Raw genomic sequence first — 22,333 nt, forward strand, 5'->3', positions numbered from 1 at the left:
CCGCACCCCAGCCGCGGGCAATGCGCATGTGTAGAAGCGAGACTCGCTCTTCGGGTGCCAACAATACGCATGCGCTGATCCAGCGACGCCCGCTCCCTTCCTGGCGCCATCTGTAGTGTGGCCTTATTGGAAATCCTGGGAGGCTCCTCCCTTCTGGGCGGGGCCAGACACGGATGCTGGCTGGGGGCGGAGCTCTAGCCGCCAGGACTCCTGGGTTCTTCTCTGGGCGGGTGATTCGTGGAGCCGAAGGTTGCAGGGCCCTTGGGTCGTGGAGCCTGGCCCCTGCCTGGCACGTGGGCACTTGGGTGTCCCTGGGGTGTCCCTGGGGCCTGGCCCGGGTGGGACACGAGGCTGGGTGCAGCGGGGCCAGGCTCTGGCGGCGGGGAACTACCGGAGCTGCCCCCTCTGCCCGTCCCGGCCGGGCTGCCAGGCTCTGGCGGCGGGAGTCACGGGAGCCTCGCCCTCCCCCTCTGCCCGTCCCGGCCGGGGTGCCAGGCTCTGGCGGCGGGAGTCACGGGAGCCTCGCCCTCCCCCTCTGCCCGTCCCGGCCGGGGTGCCAGGCTCTGGCGGCGGGAGTCACGGGAGCCTCGCCCTCCCCCTCTGCCCGTCCCGGCCTGGGTGCCAGGCTCTGGCGGCGGGAGTCACGGGAGCCTCGCCCTCCCCCTCTGCCCGTCCCGGCCGGGCTGCCAGGCTCTGGCGGCGGGAGTCACGGGAGCCTCGCCCTCCCCCTCTGCCCGTCCCGGCCGGGCTGCCAGGCTCTGGCGGCGGGAGTCACGGGAGCCTCGCCCTCCCCCTCTGCCCGTCCCGGCCGGGGTGCCAGGCTCTGGCGGCGGGAGTCACGGGAGCCTCCCCTTCCTCCTCTGCCCGTCCCTGCCGGGGTGCCAGGCTCTGGCGGCGGGAGTCACGGGAGCCTCCCCTTCCTCCTCTGCCCGTCCCGGCCGGGCTGCCAGGCTCTGGCGGCGGGAGTCACGGGAGCCTCGCCCTCCCCCTCTGCCCGTCCCGGCCGGGCTGCCAGGCTCTGGCGGCGGGAGTCACGGGAGCCTCGCCCTCCTCCTCTGCCCGTCCCGGCCGGGCTGCCAGGCTCTGGCGGCGGGAGTCACGGGAGCCTCGCCCTCCCCCTCTGCCCGTCCCGGCCGGGCTGCCAGGCTCTGGCGGCGGGAGTCACGGGAGCCTCGCCCTCCCCCTCTGCCCGTCCCGGCCGGGCTGCCAGGCTCTGGCGGCGGGAGTCACGGGAGCCTCGCCCTCCCCCTCTGCCCGTCCCGGCCGGGCTGCCAGGCTCTGGCGGCGGGAGTCACGGGAGCCTCGCCCTCCCCCTCTGCCCGTCCCGGCCGGGCTGCCAGGCTCTGGCGGCGGGAGTCACGGGAGCCTCGCCCTCCCCCTCTGCCCGTCCCGGCCGGGCTGCCAGGCTCTGGCGGCGGGAGTCACGGGAGCCTCGCCCTCCCCCTCTGCCCGTCCCGGCCGGGCTGCCAGGCTCTGGCGGCGGGAGTCACGGGAGCCTCGCCCTCCCCCTCTGCCCGTCCCGGCCGGGCTGCCAGGCTCTGGCGGCGGGAGTCACGGGAGCCTCGCCCTCCCCCTCTGCCCGTCCCGGCCGGGCTGCCAGGCTCTGGCGGCGGGAGTCACGGGAGCCTCGCCCTCCCCCTCTGCCCGTCCCGGCCGGGCTGCCAGGCTCTGGCGGCGGGAGTCACGGGAGCCTCCCCTTCCTCCTCTGCTCGTCCCGGCCGGGCTGCCAGGCTCTGGCGGCGGGAGTCACGGGAGCCTCGCCCTCCCCCTCTGCCCGTCCCGGCCAGGGTGCCAGGCTCTGGGGGCGGGAGTCACGGGAGCCTCGCCCTCCCCCTCTGCCCGTCCCGGCCGGGCTGCCAGGCTCTGGCGGCGGGAGTCACGGGAGCCTCGCCCTCCCCCTCTGCCCGTCCCGGCCGGGGTGCCAGGCTCTGGGGGCGGGAGTCACGGGAGCCTTGCCCTCCCCCTCTGCCCGTCCCGGCCGGGCTGCCAGGCTCTGGGGGCGGGAGTCACGGGAGCCTCGCCCTCCCCTTCTGCCCGTCCCGGCCGGGGTGCCAGGCTCTGGCAGCAGAATGCTTTGCTGCGAGCACCAGTGGTGCAGCCATGGGAGGCGTTGCGTGGGTGTGCAGAGAGCCGGGCAGGGATGTATACATTAGGGTTCAAGCATGTAGCGCTCTCAGCTTGCCCAAGCTAAGCCTCACTGTTCACACTGCCATTTATAGCCATGCTAGTTCGGCGTGCAGTGTTGACATACCTTAAAGCATCTTCCAGAAAGGCCTCTCGTCTGGCTCTGAAGGTGTCAAGAAATGGAGAATCCTGCACTTCCCTTAGTAGTTTGTGGTGAACTGTCCTGCAGTGGCTCAGGAGTGTGAGTAGTAAGCTTAGGGCAGACTGTTCCCAACCAGTGATCAAGTGCAAACTCCTTGGGCTCCGTAACAGCCTATCCAGAGCGTCACACAGTCCCCGTGGGCATGCCAGTCTGTCTCGCCACCCAGGGGACCCTGCTTTTGTGACATGGTCCCTTACATTGAGTATCACAACAATATTTGAGTTCAAGGACCAGTCACTTACCCAGGTCAAGTGTACTTTAGATCTCACACCACAGACAGTACTTGTCTATCCTATAATAAACTATCTAAAGATTTATTAACTAGGAAAAGGAAACAGGAGTTATTTACAAGGTTAAAGCAGGCAAACACACACAAATCTTAAGCTTCAAAAATAACAGAAGCTTCTACAATAAGCAAGCTGTAGATGTCCTTTAGGGCTAATCCAAGCAAAGCACTAGGGATTTTTTGCTTATGCCTAGAAATCTTGTTCTCACAGTCCAAGCAGCATAAAGATACTGTTCCTCCTTGACAGTATTCCCTTTTCTACTTCTGCTTTGAACTGCAAGCTCAGTTGATGGGAGGAATTCACTTGCAAGCAGGGCTTAAGTTCAACAATTATTTACTGGAGCCCCATCTCCCCATTTGGGGATCAGGGCTTTAGCCGGGGCTTCAGCCCCCATGGTGCACATTGGGGCTCAAGCCCTGAGCCCCAGCATGCGCTGCAGGGCTGAGACCACAAGCCCTGGGGCCTCCTGCAGGCTGAAACCTGTGGGAGGTGCCAGGGCTTCTGGGAGTTTGAAAATATTTACCAGAGGTCCTGCTGCGGTGGGCTCCGGCTGAATTTAAGCTGTGCTTGCAAGACTCATCTTCATGGGGGAGGGGAGGAGGAGAGTAAACAGCAAAGTCTCGAGTCCTCTCTAACGTTCCACTTTAGTCCATCTGGTGTTGCTGGGCCTTCCCTGTCGGGCAGGACATAACATCTGTTGGAGACCAGCATTTCACACTGGTTAATGTCCCCTCCTGCCTGGAGAGTTACAGTTACAACGGCTCACAATGCTCAAGCATTACCTTATACTATGGGATACAGATGCTATATGTGAGATTAATGCAGGCAGCCGCGCCCCAGCATTCGATAGACTAAACACTCAACACGTTCCTGTACTTCCTGTTTTAACATTACTAACACCCAGGTGAGCCGGACTGGCTCCAGCTGTGTGTGTCAGTGTTCAGTTGAGGCATGGGGACCCTGGTCTGAGCTGGCACCTGGTCTGCTAGTGTCACAGTTTGTTCCAGTGATCAATCACCCTCCCTGTTAAATACCTTGCATAATGACAGGTTTCAGAGTAGCAGCCGTGTTAGTCTGTATTCGCAAAAAGAACAGGAGGACTTGTGACACCTTAGAGACTAACCAATTTATTTGAGCATGAGCTTTCGTGAGCTACAGCTCACTTCATCGGATGCATACTGTGGAAACTGCAGAAGACATTATATACACAGAGACCATGACACAATACCTCCTCCCACCCCACTGTCCTGCTGGTAATAGCTTATCTAAAATGATCATCAAGTTGGGCCATTTCCAGCACAAATCCAGGTTTTCTCACCCTCCGCCCCCCCCCCCCCAAACTCACTCTGCTGCAGGTAATAGCCCATCCAAAGTGACCACTCTCCTCACAATGTGTATGAAAATCAAGGTGGGCCATTTCCAGCACAAATCCAGGTTTTCTCACCCCCCCACCCCCGTACACACACAAACTCAGGGGGGGTGAGAAAACCTGGATTTGTGCTGGAAATGGCCCACCTTGATTTTCATACACATTGTGAGGAGAGTGGTCACTTTGGATAAGCTATTACCAGCAGGAGAGTGAGTTTTTGTGTGTGGTTTTTGGAGGGGGGTGGAGGGGTGAGAAAACCTGGATTTGTGCTGGAAATGGCCCACCTTGATTATCATACACATTTTAAAGAGAGTGGTCACTTTGGATGGGCTATTACCAGCAGGAGAGTGAGTTGGGGGGGGGGGGGGGGAGGGTGAGAAAACCTGGATTTGTGCTGGAAATGGCCCAACTTGATGATCACTTTAGATAAGCTATTACCAGCAGGAGAGTGGGGTGGGAGGAGGTATTGTTTCATATTCTCTGTGTATATATAAAGTCTGCTGCAGTTTCCACAATATGCATCCGATGAAGTGAGCTGTAGCTCACGAAAGCTCATGCTCAAATAAATTGGTTAGTCTCTAAGATGCCACAAGTCCTCCTTTTCTTTTTGTTAAATACCTGTGCCTTATTTCTAAATTGAATTTGTCTAGCTTTATCTTTTGGCCCCTAGTTCTTGTTATACCTTTCCCTGTTAGACTGCAGAGCCCTTTACGACTGAATATTTCCTGCCTGTGAAGGTCCTTGTACACCAGAAGCAACCCTGAGAACCCATGTCCCAAACATTAATTAATCCCATAAGTCCGCCAGGAAGTGGTATCATCAGCCCCATTTCAGAGAGAGGGGAACTGAGGCCAAGAGTTGTGAAATGCCCAGCAAGTCTCTCAGATGGGAAACCCAGTCAACTGCCTCTGTGCTCCTTCTGCTCTAAACACTTTACCTCACTCTCCTCCTGACCCTGCCAATGGAACGTAGGCATCCTGACTCCCAGACCCATGCCTGGACCACTAGCCCACACTTTGAGCTTGTCTGCACTTAAAATGCTGCAGCTTCAATATAGACTCTTCTCACACCAACAGGAGGGGTTCTCCCATCGGCGCAGGTAATCCTCCTCCCTGAGAGGAAGTAGCTAGGTGGACAGAGAATTCTCCTAGCGCTGGGCTACCCCGGGGGTTAGGTCGGTATAGCTGCGTCTCAGGGGTGTGCATTTTTCACACCCCTGAGAGATGCAGCTATGCCACAGTAAATGCCTAGGGTAGACGAGGCCTCCCTCTCAGGTGCGTTATGGAGGTTCTCTGTCCTTACTCAGAGGAAGGTTCACTTTAATGCAATAGTGCAGAGGCGAGGCTAGCTCGGCAACCCAAAAAACCCAGGAGTGTGGCTGGCTGGGTGCTAGTATTATTTATTTGTATTATCAGAGCGTCCCCAGGGAGCTAGGTACTGTACAAACACAAAGGACAGTCGCTGCCCCAAAGAGCTTACCGTCTAAGGCTTCTCTACACTAGGAACTGACATCGGTGTAGCTACATCTCTGGGGGGCAGGAGGTGAAAAATACACACACCCACCGAGAGACCCAGCTAGAGTGACCTAGCCCTAGTGTAGACAGTGTTCTGTCAATGGCAGAATTCTTCCGCTGGCCTAGCTGCACCTCAGGGCAGTGGGTTACCTAGCGACAAGACGCCCTCCCGTCTGCACAGCGTCTACACTGAAGCACTACCGTGGCGCTGTTGTAGTGCTTAAAGTGTAGACCCCCTAAGTATTAACAAGAAACAACAGCTCCAGACCGGGGGGGGATGCACAACAGGGGGCGGGGGTGGCGCCAAGGAAACAGACCGTATGGGGCAGAAATGACGGACAGTGGTCTCAGCTCAAAAGCAGCCCAGCCACTGTGAAATTTTTTGTAGCCTCACAGCAAAAGAGAGTTTCACCCGCTGGGGTGCACCTGGCACCGGGGCCCTGGGATAATAGTGACATCCTGGTAAGGGCCTGCCCTGCCTTCGTGGTTAGGGGCACCTGTCACGGAGTCCCCGGGCGATGCTCTGGAACTGCTCCCCATGAAGCCAGGCAGGACTCTGGGGCAGTCTCCTTTCTGTGAGCAGCCTGTCTGGAGGGCACACAGCTCACCCGGCTTCCACCTTCCTGGGCTCAGAGCATTCAGCATCCTCTGCCCCTCCGTGCGCTTCCCCCAGTGAGTCCGCTCAGGTGGGGCTCCTGGGGAAGCCAGAGGGTCCTGCCCCCCAACTCCGCAGTCAGACGTGACTCTCAGCCAGCCAGTAAAACAGAGGTTTATTAGATGACAGGAACATGGTCTAAAACAGAGCTTGCAGGTGCAGAGAACGGGACCCCTCAGCTGGGTCCATTTTTGGGGGCAGTGAGCCAGACAACCACGTCTGCCCTTCACTCCATGTCCCCAGCCAGCCCCAAACTGAAACTCCCTCCAGCCCCTCCTCCTCTGGGCTTTGTTCCTTTCCCGGGCCAGGAGGTCACCGGATTCCTTTGTTCTCCAACCCTTTAGCTCTCACCTTGCAGGGGGGAAGGGCCCAGGCCATCAGGTGCCAGGAAACAGGGTGTCGGCCATTCTCTGTGTCCAGACCCCTGCACACACCTGCCCTCTAGGGCTCTGCAATGATCATACACCCTTATCCCACCCCCTAGATATTTAAGAACTGCCTAGGGGAAACTGAGGCACACCCACATTATTCAGAGGAAACATTAAGAACAGTCCTGCTTCGTCACAGCATCTGCAGCATATACTTTGCAGGTGGAGACAGAGTGGGGTGATCTTTGGAGGACCCACAGCCAGCTGCTCCTGTGGCGGCTCTCCGGTCTATTTAGGGTTGTGGAACCTCTCATTTAGCTAACGAGTGCCCTTTGTTCTGCCCCTGTGGTCACATTAAATGGGCTGGTTTCTTTTAGGGATTTAATTGTTAGATCCCTAGTAATTTAACATATAGAATTAAAACTCGGTCCTCTCCCCCGCCTTGCGTCCCTCTGCAGAGGGAGACTGAGTGAGCAGCACCCATGGCTCTGCTGCTCAGCTGGACTTTCTGCACAAAAGCAGCTTGCTTCATCACGTGTTTCAGCCTCCTGCTGCCTGGATGGGTGGTTCCCCTCCGAAAGATCCAAACAGAGGGTTAGTCTGCAAATAGCTAGATGACCAAAGAAGCTTTGAAGTCCTGACAGCCAGTCTGTGGGAGTGAGCTGGGGCTGCTAGCCAGGGAGATGGTGAGAGTGAGACAAAGCGCTGTTAATGGTCTCCTCTGGGTCACACCAAACTGCAGCTTTTCCAGCATTGGCTAGGCCAAGTTGCGCCAGGAAACCACATCAGCATCTCCTGAGCCCTCAGATGCCTACACTGATTAGTACATCCTTCTGGGAAGTCGTACATTCTACATACAAATATCCTAAAGGGATTTTCCAAACCCCCTTCACCAATTCTGGCTGCCCTGTCGTCGCTGGGAACTGCTCTTTTTGTGGTATTTCCCAGTGGGTACCCCAGTTTAGCTACCTTAAAATGCACCCAAAGTGGAACACAAATTAGTAAAGTTTACCTTGCAACAACCTGGGAAGTCATTGTTTTCCTCCGGCTTTCCATGAGAACAGGGTTCCCTGAGCTCTCCCTGCTGCACCAGACCTAGCAAATAGCACTTTGCTGTTTATTTGTTAATTCTCCTTTTGTTTATTAGGCTCTTAGGATCAGATTTTAGGCAACATGAGCTGTGCAAACACACAAGCAATTACTGTGATCTTACCACAAAGACTCCTAATTAGTCAAGCACTTACCCAGATGCACATGATAATCGTGTGCAGATTAGACACAGACCCATGTGGACATTTGTTTGCACAATTGTTCTAATTGTGTGTGTGAGAGATGAAGGGAGGAGAATTTTCTTAGCGTTTTGTATGAACAGTGTGTGCCTCACTTTGCCCCATGTGCTGTGTGTGTAACAAGGTGGTGGGAGAGGGTGTTTGCTGTTGCAGAGGACCAAGTGTGACCTCGCCTAGCGGCCTGGACCCCAGACAATGACCTGGACACACACGGTGGAACGTAGCAACCAGTGACCTGGAGGCCCACCCCCTTGGAAGCCAGCTGGCTCTGGCCAGCGGGAGGACAAAGGCCTGAGGAGAGAGGACCCTGGGGATCTGGAAGGCGCTGGTTCTGGCCAGTGGAAACAAAGGAGGAAAGAGAGAGGGCCCAGGTGGAGGAGGGGCTAGGGAAGGGGATATAGGGTGGTCAGCTGGAAGGAAGGAGGTTGCTGCTGGACTGGGGACAAAGAGCAGGCTGGATGGAGGCAGACCCAGATGGACGCTGCTGAGAGTTTCTAGGCCCGAGGGCCCTGAGAACTTCCTGTGCTGCATTCGGATGTAGAAGAAACCCTCCTGTGTTATGCTGGCTGAGGGTCACTGCAGGCAAGAGATTGGGGTTGCATTGCTCCCCCTAGGTGGGGACTCTCCGTGGAGGCCCCTGGAAAAAGCTGAGCGTGTAGAAGGCTCAGAGGGGCTGCAGTCCCGGGGGTGGCCTGGCCAGAGGGTCTAACCCTCACGGAGGGCTGTCACCCTGAAGGGGGTTCCTCCCAGGGATCGTCCAGAGCCGAGAGAGCATGGGGCCTGGCAGCCTGCCAGTCAGGCACGGGATTGTGCAAGCATCTGTGGCCAGGAGCAGAACTCCCAGCTCATGCGATTTCTCTCCGAACAGTCTGTGGCATCTGCACGAGTGTCCCTGAAGGAACCAGCAGGGGCCATTCCCAAGGAAATCCCAGCGTGGGGAGCCTTTCCCTGTGACTGTGAGATCCCAGCAAGCTTGGGTCAGGTGTGGGGCAGCTCTGGCATGGAGCATGGACACTCCTGAGGTAGCCCTGGTGACTGCCCCTTGTGGGGTTAAGAACCTCGGCTCTGGCCTTGGCGCCTCCCTTTGGGCTCATGGGGAGGCGGCAGCAGGCAGAGGTGGGGCTGGGCAGAGGGGTGTGTCCAGAGCCCCCAGGGACTGACTAAGCTGAGTGTTGATCACTTTAGATAAGCTATTACCAGCAGGACAGTGGGGTGGGAGGAGGTATTGTTTCATGATTTCTGTGTGTATATAAAGTCTGCTGCAGTTTCCACGGTAAACATCTGATGAAGTGAGCTGTAGCTCACGAAAGCTCATGCTCAAATAAATTGGTTAGTCTCTAAGGTGCCACAAGTCCTCCTTTTCTTTTTGCGAATACAGACTAACACGGCTGTTCCTCTGTAAGCTGAGTGTGTAGCCCCAGTAGGCTGGACACCAGGCTGCCCCCAGCTCGGCTCCTGCCTCAAGGAGCGCAACCTGACCTCTGTTTGCAGCCTCCGCAGGGGCCAAGGCCATCGGTGTTCGCCTCTGCCCCCTGGAGATGGCCCCAGAAGGTCAGGGCTGAAGCGTGGGGGTGGGACGCTGGTTGTGCTGGGCCAGCTGTGGGGATAGGCTCGAGGGCCCCCGCACCAGCACTGAATTCGCTTCGGACACGTGAATAGCGGGGAGCATAACACAAGCCTGACCCCTAAGTGCAGACATAATGCCCCCCCCCCCAGCTGCTTCACGCCCCCCACAACCCCAACAGGCCAAATGTTGCTGTGGCCTCAGGAGCGTGCGCTGGGTGGTTTGCACACGTGCTCACGGCCATTGCACACACACGCTGAGGGAGCCCAGGCCCTTTGTGCTGGTTTGGGAGCCCAGGCCCTTTGTCCCTGGGCAGGCAGCCCATAGGCAGGGGAAACTGGCTTGGCAGAGTCTGGTCTTGGCATGCCTGAGACCTGCATCCTCTCCGCCTCTCGCTGCCTCCCAGGCCCACTGTCTCCTCCCAGCCCTGGGCTCATGAGGAGTGGCAGACAGTGGGATATATAAAGGAAGGGGAAGCACAGCCAGCCCCTGAGAAACTGTTGGAGCCAGTGGTTCTCTCCTGCCCTGCCTCCCTCCACGTGACTCAGCCCCGGTAGAGCCAGGAAAAAGTAACCCCAGGGAACTGTAAGTACAAGAAATGAAGCGGGTATTGTGCAGCCAGGCAAATCCCCAGGCCCACACAGGCAGCCCTGGCCCAGGGAAGGAAAGTGCCCTTTGTAACCAGATGGGGAGTGTGTGTGTCTGGGGGTGCCCCAAAGTTCTCTCCATGGCCAGAGCCCAGTAGAAGCTGTAGAGATGGGTAGGAGGGAGAGGGCCCCACTAAGGGAGGGGGGTCCCTGTACAATGCCTGCAGGGACTCTGCTCCTGTTACAACCCAGGAGGGGGCGGCTGGGTGACAGCGTCTCAGCTGTGGGTCTTTGCGGAAGGGGCCGTGTGCACAGGGCGCCCCACTGGAGGGGGGCATGGGGGGAATTCCTCATTGGAGAGCCGAGATTTTCACCTCTTCCCGATGGGTGAGCGCTGGCTGCGGGGGCGAGCGCTAAGGTGCGGGTTGGAAGGAGCAGGGGTGAGGCTGCGATAAGGTCGATGTGGGGAGTACTTGTTCATTGGGTGCCCGGCATGGGGCAGGGGGATGGGATGGATCTCTCTGCCCTGCCGTGCCTGTGACGGGCATGGCGACCGCATCCATGGCTGCAGCATTATCCTGCTTGCCATGGTGTGGGCAGAACCCTTGCAGATTCATGAGCACGTGTGTGGACTGGCTGGCTGCTCCCTACCCAGCAAACGGGCATGGAAAGGGGTTATGCAGAAGCTCTGCCTGGAGACCAAGATCAGCCAGCTGCCCCTGCCCTGCCTCTGCTTTCTGAGTGTGCCCAGCGCTATGGGTCTTACGCTTTACCAACTGACCTTGACTAGCTCAGCTGGTAAAGCATGAGACTTTTAATAGCAAAGTTGTGGGTTCAAATCTCATGTTTGGTGTTTGATCTTGCAACCTTAGCTACCACTACAGGACGGGGGCCCTGCTCCAGCCCCAGCCTCTGGCAAGCTGGCTAGTACTGCTGAGGCCCTGACTTGGTTTCCAGAGCACGTCTGGGTGCAGGGGCTGGGGTGGGAGTCCCGGACCTGGCAGCTCTGGGGGAAGAGCAAGCGACCTGCTCACAGTGCCTGGGGGGGGAAGGGGGTGACACAATGCTGGCCTGTTGCAGCTGTGGATAATCGGCCCCGAGAGGGGGCAAGGATTCAAGGGGATTTTCAAAGAACGTCAATCTGCCCAAATCTGCTGGAGTTAAAGCCAGGAGCACGTGAGGCAGCGAGGGGGAGGCAGGGGTGACGGGCTGGCTTGGTCAGGGAGCGAGGAGGAGTGGGGGCGTTCTCACTGGGGCAGAGTGTGGGAATGTCTCCCAGCAGGAGGCACTCTGGCCAGGGCAAAGACGGGGGCAAGGCCCCAGCCTGTTCCACGCAGTCCTGATCTCACCCAGGTACATACAGCGCAATGCGCAGTCCCTTGCGGGTGCAAGGCCCAATGGACGGGGTGGCACAAGCGGGCAGAACCAACGCTCTCTGCTCCACTTTTAACCTGATTCAACTGCATCCAGGACACCTGTGGCCATCCCCTCCCCCCTCTGGGGGCAGCTGTGCCCCTCTCTGGGGGTGCCCTATCCCTCCCCCTCTCTGGGGGTGCCCTGTCCCTCCCGGCGCTGCTGCGGGAAGCTGGCAGGAACCAGCCATTTGTTTTGCTGCCCGGGGCGCTCTGAGCCCAGCAACGGTTCCCCTGGGGACAGAGGCATGTGCGGGCGAGGGGCCAGGCTGGCCGGGGGAGGCAGGGGGGCGGGCCGGGCCAGGCCAGCCGGGGGGGGGCGGGGGAGGCGGGCTGGACGCGGATTCCACCCCTTCCTGCAGCCCCGGGCCCTGGCTCCCTGCTGCAGGCGTGTGGCCGGGGTGGGGGGCGCAGGGGCAGCCGGGGTGCAGCATCGGGCCCCGCGGCGGGGAAGGGGCCGGCGTGCCGAGCCCTGGCCCCGCGCAGACGGGCTGGAGCTGGTGACGGAGGGGGCCGGGAGATCGGGGCAGCGGCTGAATGCGGCTGGTCTTGCCGGAGCCTGCAGCCAGTGGTGGGGACCCCCCCGCGCCCTGGCCCTGCTCCCCTATGCCCAGGAGTTGGGTGCTGCACCAGGACCGGGCGGGGGGGGTGAGGGTTCAGCAACACCACTCCCGCCCATGGCAGCTGGCTCAGCTGGGCGCCCCCCCGGGGCAGCTCACACACTCCTTGTCCCTCCCTGGGCCCTTCTTTGGGCAGCGCATTGGGAGACCCCTGGCGAGGTGGCACTGGGGGTCCGGGGGGGACGGCCCCAGGAAGCCAAGTGACCTGCATGGGAGGAAGCGGAGCCAGTCACAGGGTGTCATCGGGGGAGCATCTGGGCAGGGTGACTGAGGGAGGGAGCCACAGTGCTTGGGGGGCGGCCAGGGGCCTGGGCCAGAGTCTGGTAGGACCACGCAATGGATGGTAATGGGCTAGGGGCCTTCTTCACCCCCGGCTGCCCGCGCCCGCCTGGTGTCCGGGCATCTCCGGCCAGCGGGGAGGTGCAGTGACTCGGTGGCTGAGAATGGTGCCCAGCTGCCTGCTCCGCTGGTCTCGACAACCCTGCTCTGGCCTCCTCCAGGAAGAGACACGCCATGGCTCTGTGCAACTTCCTGCTCCTCGGGCTGCCCTGGCTGGTCGCTGCAGTGACAGCTGCTAACCCTGGGTGCAAGATCCGGATCACCACCAAGGGCCTGGAGCTGGGTAAGGAGCTGGCGGTGCAGGAGTCAATTGGCCTGGCACCCCGAGGTGGCACCAGACCAGGGCGTGCCCACTGTTCCGGGGTTCCCCACGACGGGATGCTCCCGGCTGCCGGTGCTGAGCTGGTGGGGTGGGGCAGGATGTTCCGCTGTCCTTTTGCCCCAGTCCCACTGGGCTCCTTCCCTCCCCAGGGAGGGTGGGCTCTCTGTGCTGTTTACATACAATCGGGTTGCCAGGAAAAGGCCTGGCCAGTGCCCTGGGATTGAAGGGGAGGCGGGGCAGGGCCCTGGCCTCCTTTCCTCCCTGTGGAGCCAAGGCCGGGGCAGAGAGCGGGGCTGTTGTTTTGCAGTGAAGCAGGAAGGGCTGCGCTTTGTGGACCAGGAGCTGAAGCACATCAGCATCCCTGACCTGCACGGGAAGGAAGGGCAGTTCCAGTACAACATCAGCGGGTCAGTGAGGGTCGGGGGGAGAGCTCTGGGTGGCATCTGCTGCCTCTGGCCCAGAATCCCACGCTCCCTCTGGGCATCCCTTCACCAGCAATGACGGGGGCAGGACCTGGGGCTGGAGGGGCCGGAGACAGCAGCATGTGTAATGGGCTGGGACTGTGCAGTGGGGCTGGCTGGGGCTGCAAAGGGGCAAGGAGCCGGCAGCTGGGCGTGACTCAGGGATGGGTGGAGCTGGCTTATGGCAGGAGGTGGAGGGAGGGTCCCAGGGAGGGGCTGGTAGCCCTGGACTGGGTGCAGCCCTGAAGACCCAGGCCTCGGGGCATGCTGCTGCCCAGGGGTGCCGGGGCCTCTCCCATTGCAGTGACCCCGACGTGGCTCAGCACGAGCCCAGGAGTCATGGCCACAGCCGGGGCGGCAAAGCCGAGCTAGAGACGCTGGGGGACTGGGCGGAGGGAGAGGGCTGGGGCGTGCGGCTGACTCTGCCTCTGCCCCCCGCAGGGTGAAGGTGATGGACCTGCAGCTGGCGCTCTCCAACCTGCACTTCCAGCCCCCGCAGCACCTTGCCTTCAACATCAACAATGCCTCCATCAGCCTCCGCTTCCGGCGTCAGCTGCTCTACTGGTTCTTGTGAGCGACCACGCCCCTCCCCCTCCGCCCCCCCAGTGCAGGTTCGGGTCCCAGGCCCCCTCCGCCCACAGTGCAGGGTCAGGCCCCTCTCCCCCCGCTCCCCACCAGCCCGGGGTCCGGTCCCAGGCCCTCTCCCCCTTCCCCTGCCAGCGGCGGTCAGGCCTCCCGCCGGGCTGGGATCAGAGGCTCACTCCGACATTTGCCTTCAGGTTCTTGACGCCCCCGGTGCTGGGCAAGTCACTGGGCTCTGGCTGGGCCAGCCCCCCACCCCTCAGCTTTCTCACCCCATGCAGGCTCGGGGCAGCGGCTCCTCTGGGGCAGCTCAGCTGGGAGGTGCCTGTTTACGTGGGTGCTGCTCACCTGCTTTAACCATTTGCTTCCCAGCTACGATATTGGCTCCATCAATGCCTCTGCCGAAGGCGTCAACGTCCGCACCCTGCTGAAGCTCTCCATGGACAAGGCTGGGCGCCTCAAGATTTCTAACATCACCTGTAATGCCTCCATTGCCAGGATGCAGACTGGCTTCACGGGTACACTCAGGTACCGCCTCGGGGGCCACCTGTCCCACACTCCTGGGCACCACCTCACGGTGCTTTGTCCCCCAACCACTGGTCAGCAGCCCCATCGCCCCCCATGGTACCTTTGCTCTCATGCCAGGAGGCTCTCTGGTCTCCTAGCAAGAGGGCAGGGGTTTGAGGACTGTGATTCTGTCTTCACAGGAAGGTCTATGAATTCCTGTCTGCCTTCATCACCACAGGAATACGCTTCCTTCTCAATCAGCAGGTATGATGTGGGCAGAGACATCCCCCTTGGGGCTGGGGACAGGGGCACAAACAGCGGGGGCTGAGCAGGCAGGGAGTGGATCAACAGAGGGCACTTCCCCCTTGCAGGTCCCAGCCCCAAATCATGAACTGTGGTCAGCACGAGGGCAGTGGCTGCGGGTTGAGGTTGTGGGGCCCAGGCAAAGCGGGGACAGATGGGGTGGAAGGGGGCTGTGGGTCGGGGTTGGGGGGCACAGGCAGAGCAGGGGAAGGTGGGGTGGAAGGGGGCTGCAGGTCGGGGTTGAGGGGTGCAGGTGGAAGGAGGCTGCAGGTTGGGGGGCCCAGGCAGAGTGGGGCAGGTGGGGTGGAAGGGGGCTGTGGGTCGGGGTTCGGGGGCACGGGTGGAAGGGGGCTGTGGGTCAGGGGATGCAGGCAGAGCAGGGGAAGGTGGGGTGGAAGGGGGCTGCGGGTCAGGAGGGCAGGCAGAGCAGGGGTAGGTGGGGTGGAAGGGGGCTGCGGGTCGGGGTTCGGGGGCACGGGTGGAAGGGGGCTGCGGGTTGGGGGATGAAGGCAGAGCAGGGGAAGGTGGGGTGGAAGGGGGCTGCGGGACAGGAGGGCAGGCAGAGCAGGGGTAGGTGGGGTGGGAGGGGGCTGCGGGATGGGGTTGGGGGGCACAGCCATTGCACGGTGCCTGGGAGGAGCTGGTGCTCTCGCTCCATCCGGTTCAGGGGCACCGGGTGCCCTCTTGCGCTGTGGCTTTAACGAAGTCGGACGACAGCTCCTGGAGCTGGGGCAGGACGGTCCCGGTCCCTTGGGGTCGGTGGCTAGGCCCCTGGGAGAGGGAGACGCTCCCGTGGAGGCTGCAGGGACACCCGCCAGCCTAGACCCTCCTCCCTGCCTGTGTGCCTGGCCCCGTCCTGCCGACCCCGTCCCCAGCCTGTGGTGTCTGTTTCAGATCTGCCCCGCGCTGCATTACGCGGGGCGTGTGGAGCTGAACTCGCTGCTGGACACGGTGTCGGGTGAGTTCGCATCCCTGGGGCCGTGAGGGGGGCTTGGATTGACGAGACCGGACTTGGGCTCCGCTCAGCCTGGGCCTCGGTGCAGGGCTGCACTGTGCTGCCATGCTGGGGGGCAGGTCCACGCTCGGAGGGCAGTGGGCTGCAGCTGCGGGAACAGGCTGGGGCTCAGCGACTGTTCTGCTCGGGAAGCTGGGGGCAGGACTGAAAGGGCCCAGAGCCGGGGAGGAGGGGGAGTCAGCCTGGCTGGGTCGAGGTCAGGCCTCACCAGGCCACTGACCCTGCCTTCCTTGGGCACAGTGCGCAGCCCGGTGGATGAGCACATCAGCATCGATTACTCCCTCCTCAGCCACCCCGTCGTCTCCCCCGACACCCTCGATCTGGACTTCAAGGTAACGGGGGGCAGTGGGGAGCGGCTCCAGCGTGTCCGAGGGGGCCACGCCCTGTGATGCCCTGGCTCCGGGGCGCGCTCCGGGTTGGCCCAGCACGCGCGCAGATACCACTGCGTGGGGATGCCAGGCCCGAACCCGGGGCTGCAATGGCCAAGTGCCCGGGGAGCCCTGTTCTGGGGGTTGGGACTCACCAGCTCTGCGCTGCCCAGGGCATGTTCTACTACCAGTCGAACGAGACGCTGGTGAACCAGGCGGCGGCACCGGTGATCAAGGAGACGGAGCGCATGGTCTACGCGGCTTTCTCCGAGTACTTCTTCAACTCTGCCATGGACGCCTACTACCAGGCGGGGGTGCTGAGCAAGGAGATTGCAGGGGAGGAGGTGAGGAGGGATGGGGGGAGGGACGCGGGGTGTGCAGAGGGCAGTGGGGGCGGCGTGCACATGGGGGAGAAGGGGCAGGGACGCTGGGCGTGCACATGGAGGGAGGGGCTGGGTAACAGCAGTGCACCGCGGGGGAACCTCCTTACCCAGGACGGTTGTACATTGCTTCAGGTGCCCAAGGACCTGGAGGTTTTGCTGAGAGCCACGTTCTTCGGAAGCATCATCATGCTGGTAAGATCGGTGGTCATGGGGTGGGCGACCTTGGGAGGAGGCCATTCCTGTGGAGGGGGTGCAGCTCCTTGGGTGGGGGGTGCAGTGCGGGCCCAGGCCCCAGGAGGATGGCAGTGGAGCAGCTGGTGAGAAGAGCCAGCTGCCCTCGGGGACCCGGCTCAGCCCCTGAGCTGCCTGCTCCCCCACCCCCCTGACCCTGCTCTCCCCCGACAGAGCCCCGCTGTGGTGGACGCGCCCCTGAAGCTGGTGCTGCAAGCGTCGGCTCCTCCACTCTGGACAATCAAACCCACGGGCACCTCTGTCTCGGTCGCTGCCGTCCTGAACATCTCCTTGGTGCCCGTCGACCACCCCGCCATCCAGCTCTCCAGCATGACCATGGTGAGCTGTTCCCCGGGGCAGCAGGGAGCCCAGCCCCAACCTGTTACAGGTCATGCAGCTGTGCAGAACCTGGTCCCATGAGCCCATGGCCAGCAGCGAACCTGCCGCTGCAGAGCGGCAGGGAGGCATGGGGCAGGGCTGTCTGCTCCCTGGGGTGGGCAGTAATGGGGCTGTGGCCTTGTCTCCCCTCCAGGATGCCAAGCTGAGTGCCAAGGTGTCTTTGCGAGGGAAAGCGCTGGAGGTGCAGTTGGATCTGAGAAGGTAACTCCCCTGTCCCTGGGAGCCCCTTGCTAGGGCGTCTGGGCAGCGTCCCAAGGCACAGATTGCAGAGCCGTCCCAGGGCTGGAGCTCGAAGCTGTGTTCACAGTGCTCTCTCTCCCTCCGGGCAGGTTCCGGATCTACTCCAAGCAGTCGGCACTGGAGTCCCTGGCGGTGAGTGGGGCAGGCGGCCTGCATGGAGCCCATGGCCTTGTGGGACAGCCGCAGGGGACCAGCTCTTCTCCCTGCATCCCCAGGGAAAATCCACCAAGGGATTTGGGGAGAAAATGGGGGGCTGCGGGATGGTGAGGGGAGTGGGGAAACATCTAGGTTGGCAGGGGGCGGTGCCTAAAGCGGGGCAGCGTGTGGAAAAGGTGGGACATTCCCAAAGATGGGGGGCGGGAAGGGGGGCCTCTCACTTTAAAAAAGAACACCCAGCCCAAGGCCTGCAGCTGCCCTTGCTTGGCCCTAAACTGCTCTGCCTTCTGCCGTGACCCCAACACGGGCCTCGGTCCAGCAAACCTATTACCCAGGCCAAGTACAGGGGGCATAAGAACGGTCCTCCTGGCCCAGTGGCCAGGCACTTCAAAGGGAATGGTCAGAACCGGCAGTTCCTGAGTGATCATCCTGTCGGCCAGTCCCAGCTTCTGGCAGTCAGAAGCTTAGGGACACCCAGAACATAGGGCTGCATCCCTGATCATCTGAGCTAAAAGCCGGTGATGGACCTATCCTCCATGAATTTATCCAGTTCTTTTTTGAACCCAGTTATAGTTTTGGCCTTCACATCCCCTGGCAACAAGTTCCACAGGCTGACAGGGCGTTGGGTGATGTGGTACTTCCTTGTGTTTGTTTTAAACATGCTGCCTGGTCATTCATTGGGTGACCCTTGGTTCCTGTGTTATGTGAAGGGGAAAATAACGCTTCCTAGTCAGTTTCTCCACCCCAGCCATGATTTTATAGACCTCTGTCACATCCCCCCACAGTCGTCTCTTCTCCAAGCTGGACAGTCCCAGGCATATAGAATCAGAGGATCAGGGGTGGAAGGGACCTCAGGAGGTCGTCTAGTCCCACCCCCTGCTCAAAGCAGGGCCAGTCCCCAACTAAATCATCCCAGCCAGGGCTTTGTCAAGCCTGACCTTGAAAACCTCAAAGGAAGGAGATTCCACCACCTCCCTAGGTAACGCATTCCAGTGCGTCACCCACCCTCCTAGTGAAAAAGTTTTTCCTAATATCCAACCTAGACCTCCCCCACTGCAACTTGAGACCATTACTCCTTGTCCTGTCCTCTTCTACCACTGAGAATAGTCTAGAAACATCCTCTCTGGAACAACCTCTCAGGTAGTTGAAAGCAGCTATCAAATCCCCCCTCATTCTTCTCTTCTGAAGACTAAACAATCCCAGTTCCCTCAGCCTCTCCTCATAAGTCATGTGTTCCAGTCCCCTAATCAGTGCCCTCCGCTGGACTCTCTCCAATTTGTCCACATCCCTTCTGTAGTGGGTGGGCCCAAAACTGGACCCAATACTCCACATCTGGCCTCACCAGTGCTAAACAGAGGGGAATAATCACTTCCCTCGATCTGCTGGCAATGCTCCTAGTAATGCAGCCCAATATGCCATTAGCCTTCTTGGCAACAAGGGCACACTGCTGACTCCTATCCAGCTTCTCATCCAAAGTAACCCCTCGGTCCTTTTCTGCAGAACTGCTGCTTAGCCAGTCGGTCCCTAGTCTGTAGCAGTGAATGGGATTCTTCCGTCTTAAGTGCAGGACTTCAGATTTCTTTTGGCCCAATCCTCCAATTTGTCTAGGTCACTCTGGACCCTATCCTTACCCTCCAGTATATCTACCTCTCCCTCCAGCTTAAAGGGTGCAATCCATCCCATCATCCAGATCATTAATGAAGATATTAAACAAAACTGGCCCCCGGACCAACCCTTGGGGCACTCTGCTTGATACCAGCTGCCAACTAGACATGGAGTCATTGATCACTACCTGTTGAGCCTGATGATCTAGCCAGCTTTCTCTCCACCTTATAGTCCATTCATCCAGACCATACTTCTTTAACTTGCTGGCAAGAATACTGTGGGAGACCATATCAAAAGTCTTTTTAATTTCTCCTCATACGGAAGCTGTTCCATTCCTCTAATAATTTTTGTTGCCCTTCTCTGTACCATGTCCAAATCTAATATGTCTTTTTTGAGACAGGGCACCAGAACTGCACCAAGTAGCCAAGGTGAGGGCCTACCATGGATTAATATACTGGTGTCTCTCCCTTTCCTAATGATTCTCAACATCCTGTTCGCTTTTTTGACTGTTGCTGCACATTGGGATATTTTCAGAGAACGATCCAAGAAGACTCCAAGATCTTTCTTGAGTTTAGATCCCATCATTTTGTATATATAGTTGAGATTGTTTTCCAGTGTTCATTACTTTGCATTTATCTATGTTGAATTTCATCTGCCATTTTGTTGCCTGGTCACCCAGTTTTGTGAGATCCCTTTGTAACTCTTCAGTCTGCTTTCCATTTAACTATACTGAGTAATTTTGTACCATCTGCAAATTTTGCCACCTCAGTTTACCTTTTTCCTGATCATTTATGAACATGTTAAACAACATCGGTCCCCGTACAGTTCCTTGCGGGATCTATTTACCCCTCTCTTCTGTGAAAACTGACCATTGATTCCTATCTTTTAACCAGCGACCAATCCAGGAGAGGACCTTCTCTCTTATCCCATGACAGCTTCCTTTGCTTAAGAGCCTTTGGTGAGGGACCTTGTCAAGGGCTTTCTGAAAGTCCAAGTACATTATATCTACTGGATCATCCTTTTCCACATTTGTGGACCCCTCAAAGAATTCTAATGGATGGTGGAGGCATGATTTCCCTTTACAAAAGCCATGTGCCTCTTCAACATATTGTATTAATTTATGTGGCTGCTAATTCTGTTCTTTAGTGTACTTTCAACCAGTTTGCCTGGTACTGAAATTAGGGTCACCGGCGTGTAATTTCCAGAATCACCATTGGAGCCTTTAAAAAAAATTAGCTATCCACCAATCATCTGGTACAGTCAGCGGCTGAATTAAGCAACAGGTTGCATAGCACAGTGAATAGTTCTGCAATTTCATGTCTGAGTTCCTTCAGAACTCTTGGGGGAATACCATCTGGTCCTGGTGATTTATTACTGTTTAGTTTATCAGTTTGTTCCAAAACCTCTTCTAATGACACCTCAATCTGGGACAGTTCCTCAGATCTGTCACCTAGAAAGAACGGCTCAGGTGTGGGAATCTCCTCACATCCTCTGCAGCAAAGACTGATGCAAAGATTTCATTTAGTTTCTCCACAATGGCTGTGTCTTCCTTGAGTGCTCCTTCAGGCCCTGGATCGTCCAGGGGCTCCGGATCGTCCAGTGGCCCCACTGACTGTTTGGCAGGCTTCCTGTTTCTGATGTACTTAAGCGTTAGCTTTGTGTGTCTTTTGCGCCCTGCCTAATTATACTTCGATGCGTGACGTGTCAGAGTTTCTGTTCCTTTCTATGTTCCGCAGTAGAATTCGACTTCCAATTTTTAAAGGATGCCTTTTTATAGCTCACAAGCTCATGCTCAAATAAATGTTAGTCTCTAAGGTGCCACAAGTCTTCCTGTTCTTTTTATCTCTAGCCCCCTCTTTTACTCTGTTTAGCCAGGTGGCATTTCTGGTCCTCTTACTGTTTTATCTCATTTGGGATTTACATTGAGTTTGAGCCTCTCTTACGGAGTGTCCATTCAGCTTGCAGTCATTTCACTCATGACTGTTACTTTTAATTTCCATTTAACTAACTGCCTCGTGCTCGTGTAGTTCCCCTTTCTGAAGTTAAATACTACTGGGGTGGGTTTCTTTGACAGCCATCCCCCAGTATATTAAATTGAATTACATGATGATTGCTGTAACTGAGCAACTTGTAGACTAAATCCTGTGCACTACCAGAATCCCCTCCCCGTGTGACTTCCCCTGTGTGGCTAGAAATTTGGTCTCTATCCTACCCTGAGGCAAGATGTTCCCAGCCACTGTGGGGATAGTTGAAATCCGCCCTTATTATTGGGTTTCCTGTTTTTGTGGAGACTTGGTGCTGGCCCTTCCCGGGGGTGGGGGTGCATGCAGGGGGAGCTATGTGTCCCAGCCCAGCTCTAACACTTCTTCCTCTCTCCCCACAGCTGTTCCCACTGCAGGCCCCCCTGAAGACACTGCTGCAGCTGGTGATCATGCCCATCCTCAACGGTAGGGACTTGTGCTGCAGGAGGGGGCTGGGCTTGGTCTGGGCACTGGGCTTGGTCTGGGCACTGGCCCAAGGACACTCTCAAAGGCTCCCTTTTCTTTTCTGCAGAGAGGACAAAGAAGGGCGTCCCGATCCCCCTACCTGAGGGCATGGACTTCACCAAGGAGATAGTCACTAGCCATGTGGTACGTGTGCCTTGTAGGCGAGGCCCAGCAGCTCCGGGCCCCACAGTGCTACCCTAAGCTCTCTGCACCCCCCCAGGCCAGCTGTGTTCAGGCACTGGGCTGCTACAGGGCTGGGCCCCTGTGACTCTTTGGCTTGGGGGGGCAGAGGTGAGGCCCCTGCAGTACTAATGCTCCTTCCCTTCACACCCTACAGGGATTCATCACGGTGGGGGCAGATCTCCATTTCTCTAAGGGACTTCGGGAGGTGATTGAGAAATACAAGCCTGCTCAGGCCAGCCGCCCGCTGGGCCCAGAGCCAACAACCCCAGCTGGGCTCTAACCCTTCCCTGCTGATTTCCTTTAACACCACGGCACTCCAGGCCAGCCTGCCTGAGTCTTCACGAGAAAGCAGCCAGCCAGCCCCTGCAGGCCACACCTGGCCCCGCATGCAGCTGCTTGGGGCATGGCAGCAACTGCACCAATAAACAGGGCTAGACCCAGCCGGGGCAGTCTGGGCATCACTGGGGGAGGGGCCTTTCCTAGCAGCTGTCAGACTGCTCCCCCTGCCCCTAGAGCTGATGGGGGCCCAGGAACCAGGGCTACAGCCAGCTGGGGAACACAGCCCAGCAGTACGCAAGCCCCCACAGAGTGGGGAAATCTGGGGCTCCTGTGCCCAGAGGGCTCTGCATGCACCCCCGCCCCCCAAGCTCAGCTCCATGCTGGCCCCAAGGACCCCCTGGAATATAGCTGCATTAGCCCAGTAGCTCTCAGGGGCCAGGGCAGGACAGCAGCTCCAGAGGGAGGTGTTCCTCTGAACCCAGG

The 22,333-nt window shown here is 58.9% G+C and overlaps 1 protein-coding gene across 1 annotated transcript; it reads left to right on the top strand.

Annotated features, from left to right (window-relative positions):
- The first annotated feature begins 9,820 nt into the window (after positions 1-9,820).
- On the top strand, positions 9,821-22,012 carry PLTP (phospholipid transfer protein). The gene is made up of 16 exons (XM_073308681.1): positions 9,821-9,957; positions 12,492-12,613; positions 12,960-13,059; positions 13,555-13,683; positions 14,068-14,223; positions 14,403-14,466; positions 15,400-15,463; positions 15,761-15,852; positions 16,062-16,232; positions 16,404-16,463; positions 16,677-16,841; positions 17,035-17,102; positions 17,231-17,273; positions 21,286-21,349; positions 21,456-21,532; positions 21,726-22,012. Exons 2-16 carry the CDS (start codon positions 12,505-12,507, stop codon positions 21,849-21,851), a joined length of 1,488 nt encoding a protein of 495 aa, XP_073164782.1. The 5' UTR covers positions 9,821-9,957; positions 12,492-12,504; the 3' UTR covers positions 21,852-22,012.
- Positions 22,013-22,333: the final 321 nt, after the last annotated feature.

Source organism: Lepidochelys kempii, chromosome 13, assembly GCF_965140265.1.
Source record: "Lepidochelys kempii isolate rLepKem1 chromosome 13, rLepKem1.hap2, whole genome shotgun sequence".
NCBI lineage: Eukaryota > Metazoa > Chordata > Testudines > Cheloniidae > Lepidochelys > Lepidochelys kempii.

What these genes read in the sequence shown, in the direction of transcription:
- PLTP (XM_073308681.1), top strand. Translation starts at nt 12,505, where the DNA reads ATGGCTCTGTGCAACTTCCTGCTCCTCGGGCTGCCCTGGCTGGTCGCT. An exon ending in CCCTCGATCTGGACTTCAAG is followed by an intron (nt 15,853 to 16,061) that starts GTAACGGGGGGC and finishes TGCGCTGCCCAG; the next exon opens with GGCATGTTCTACTACCAGTC. An exon ending in GTGCAGTTGGATCTGAGAAG is followed by an intron (nt 17,103 to 17,230) that starts GTAACTCCCCTG and finishes CCCTCCGGGCAG; the next exon opens with GTTCCGGATCTACTCCAAGC.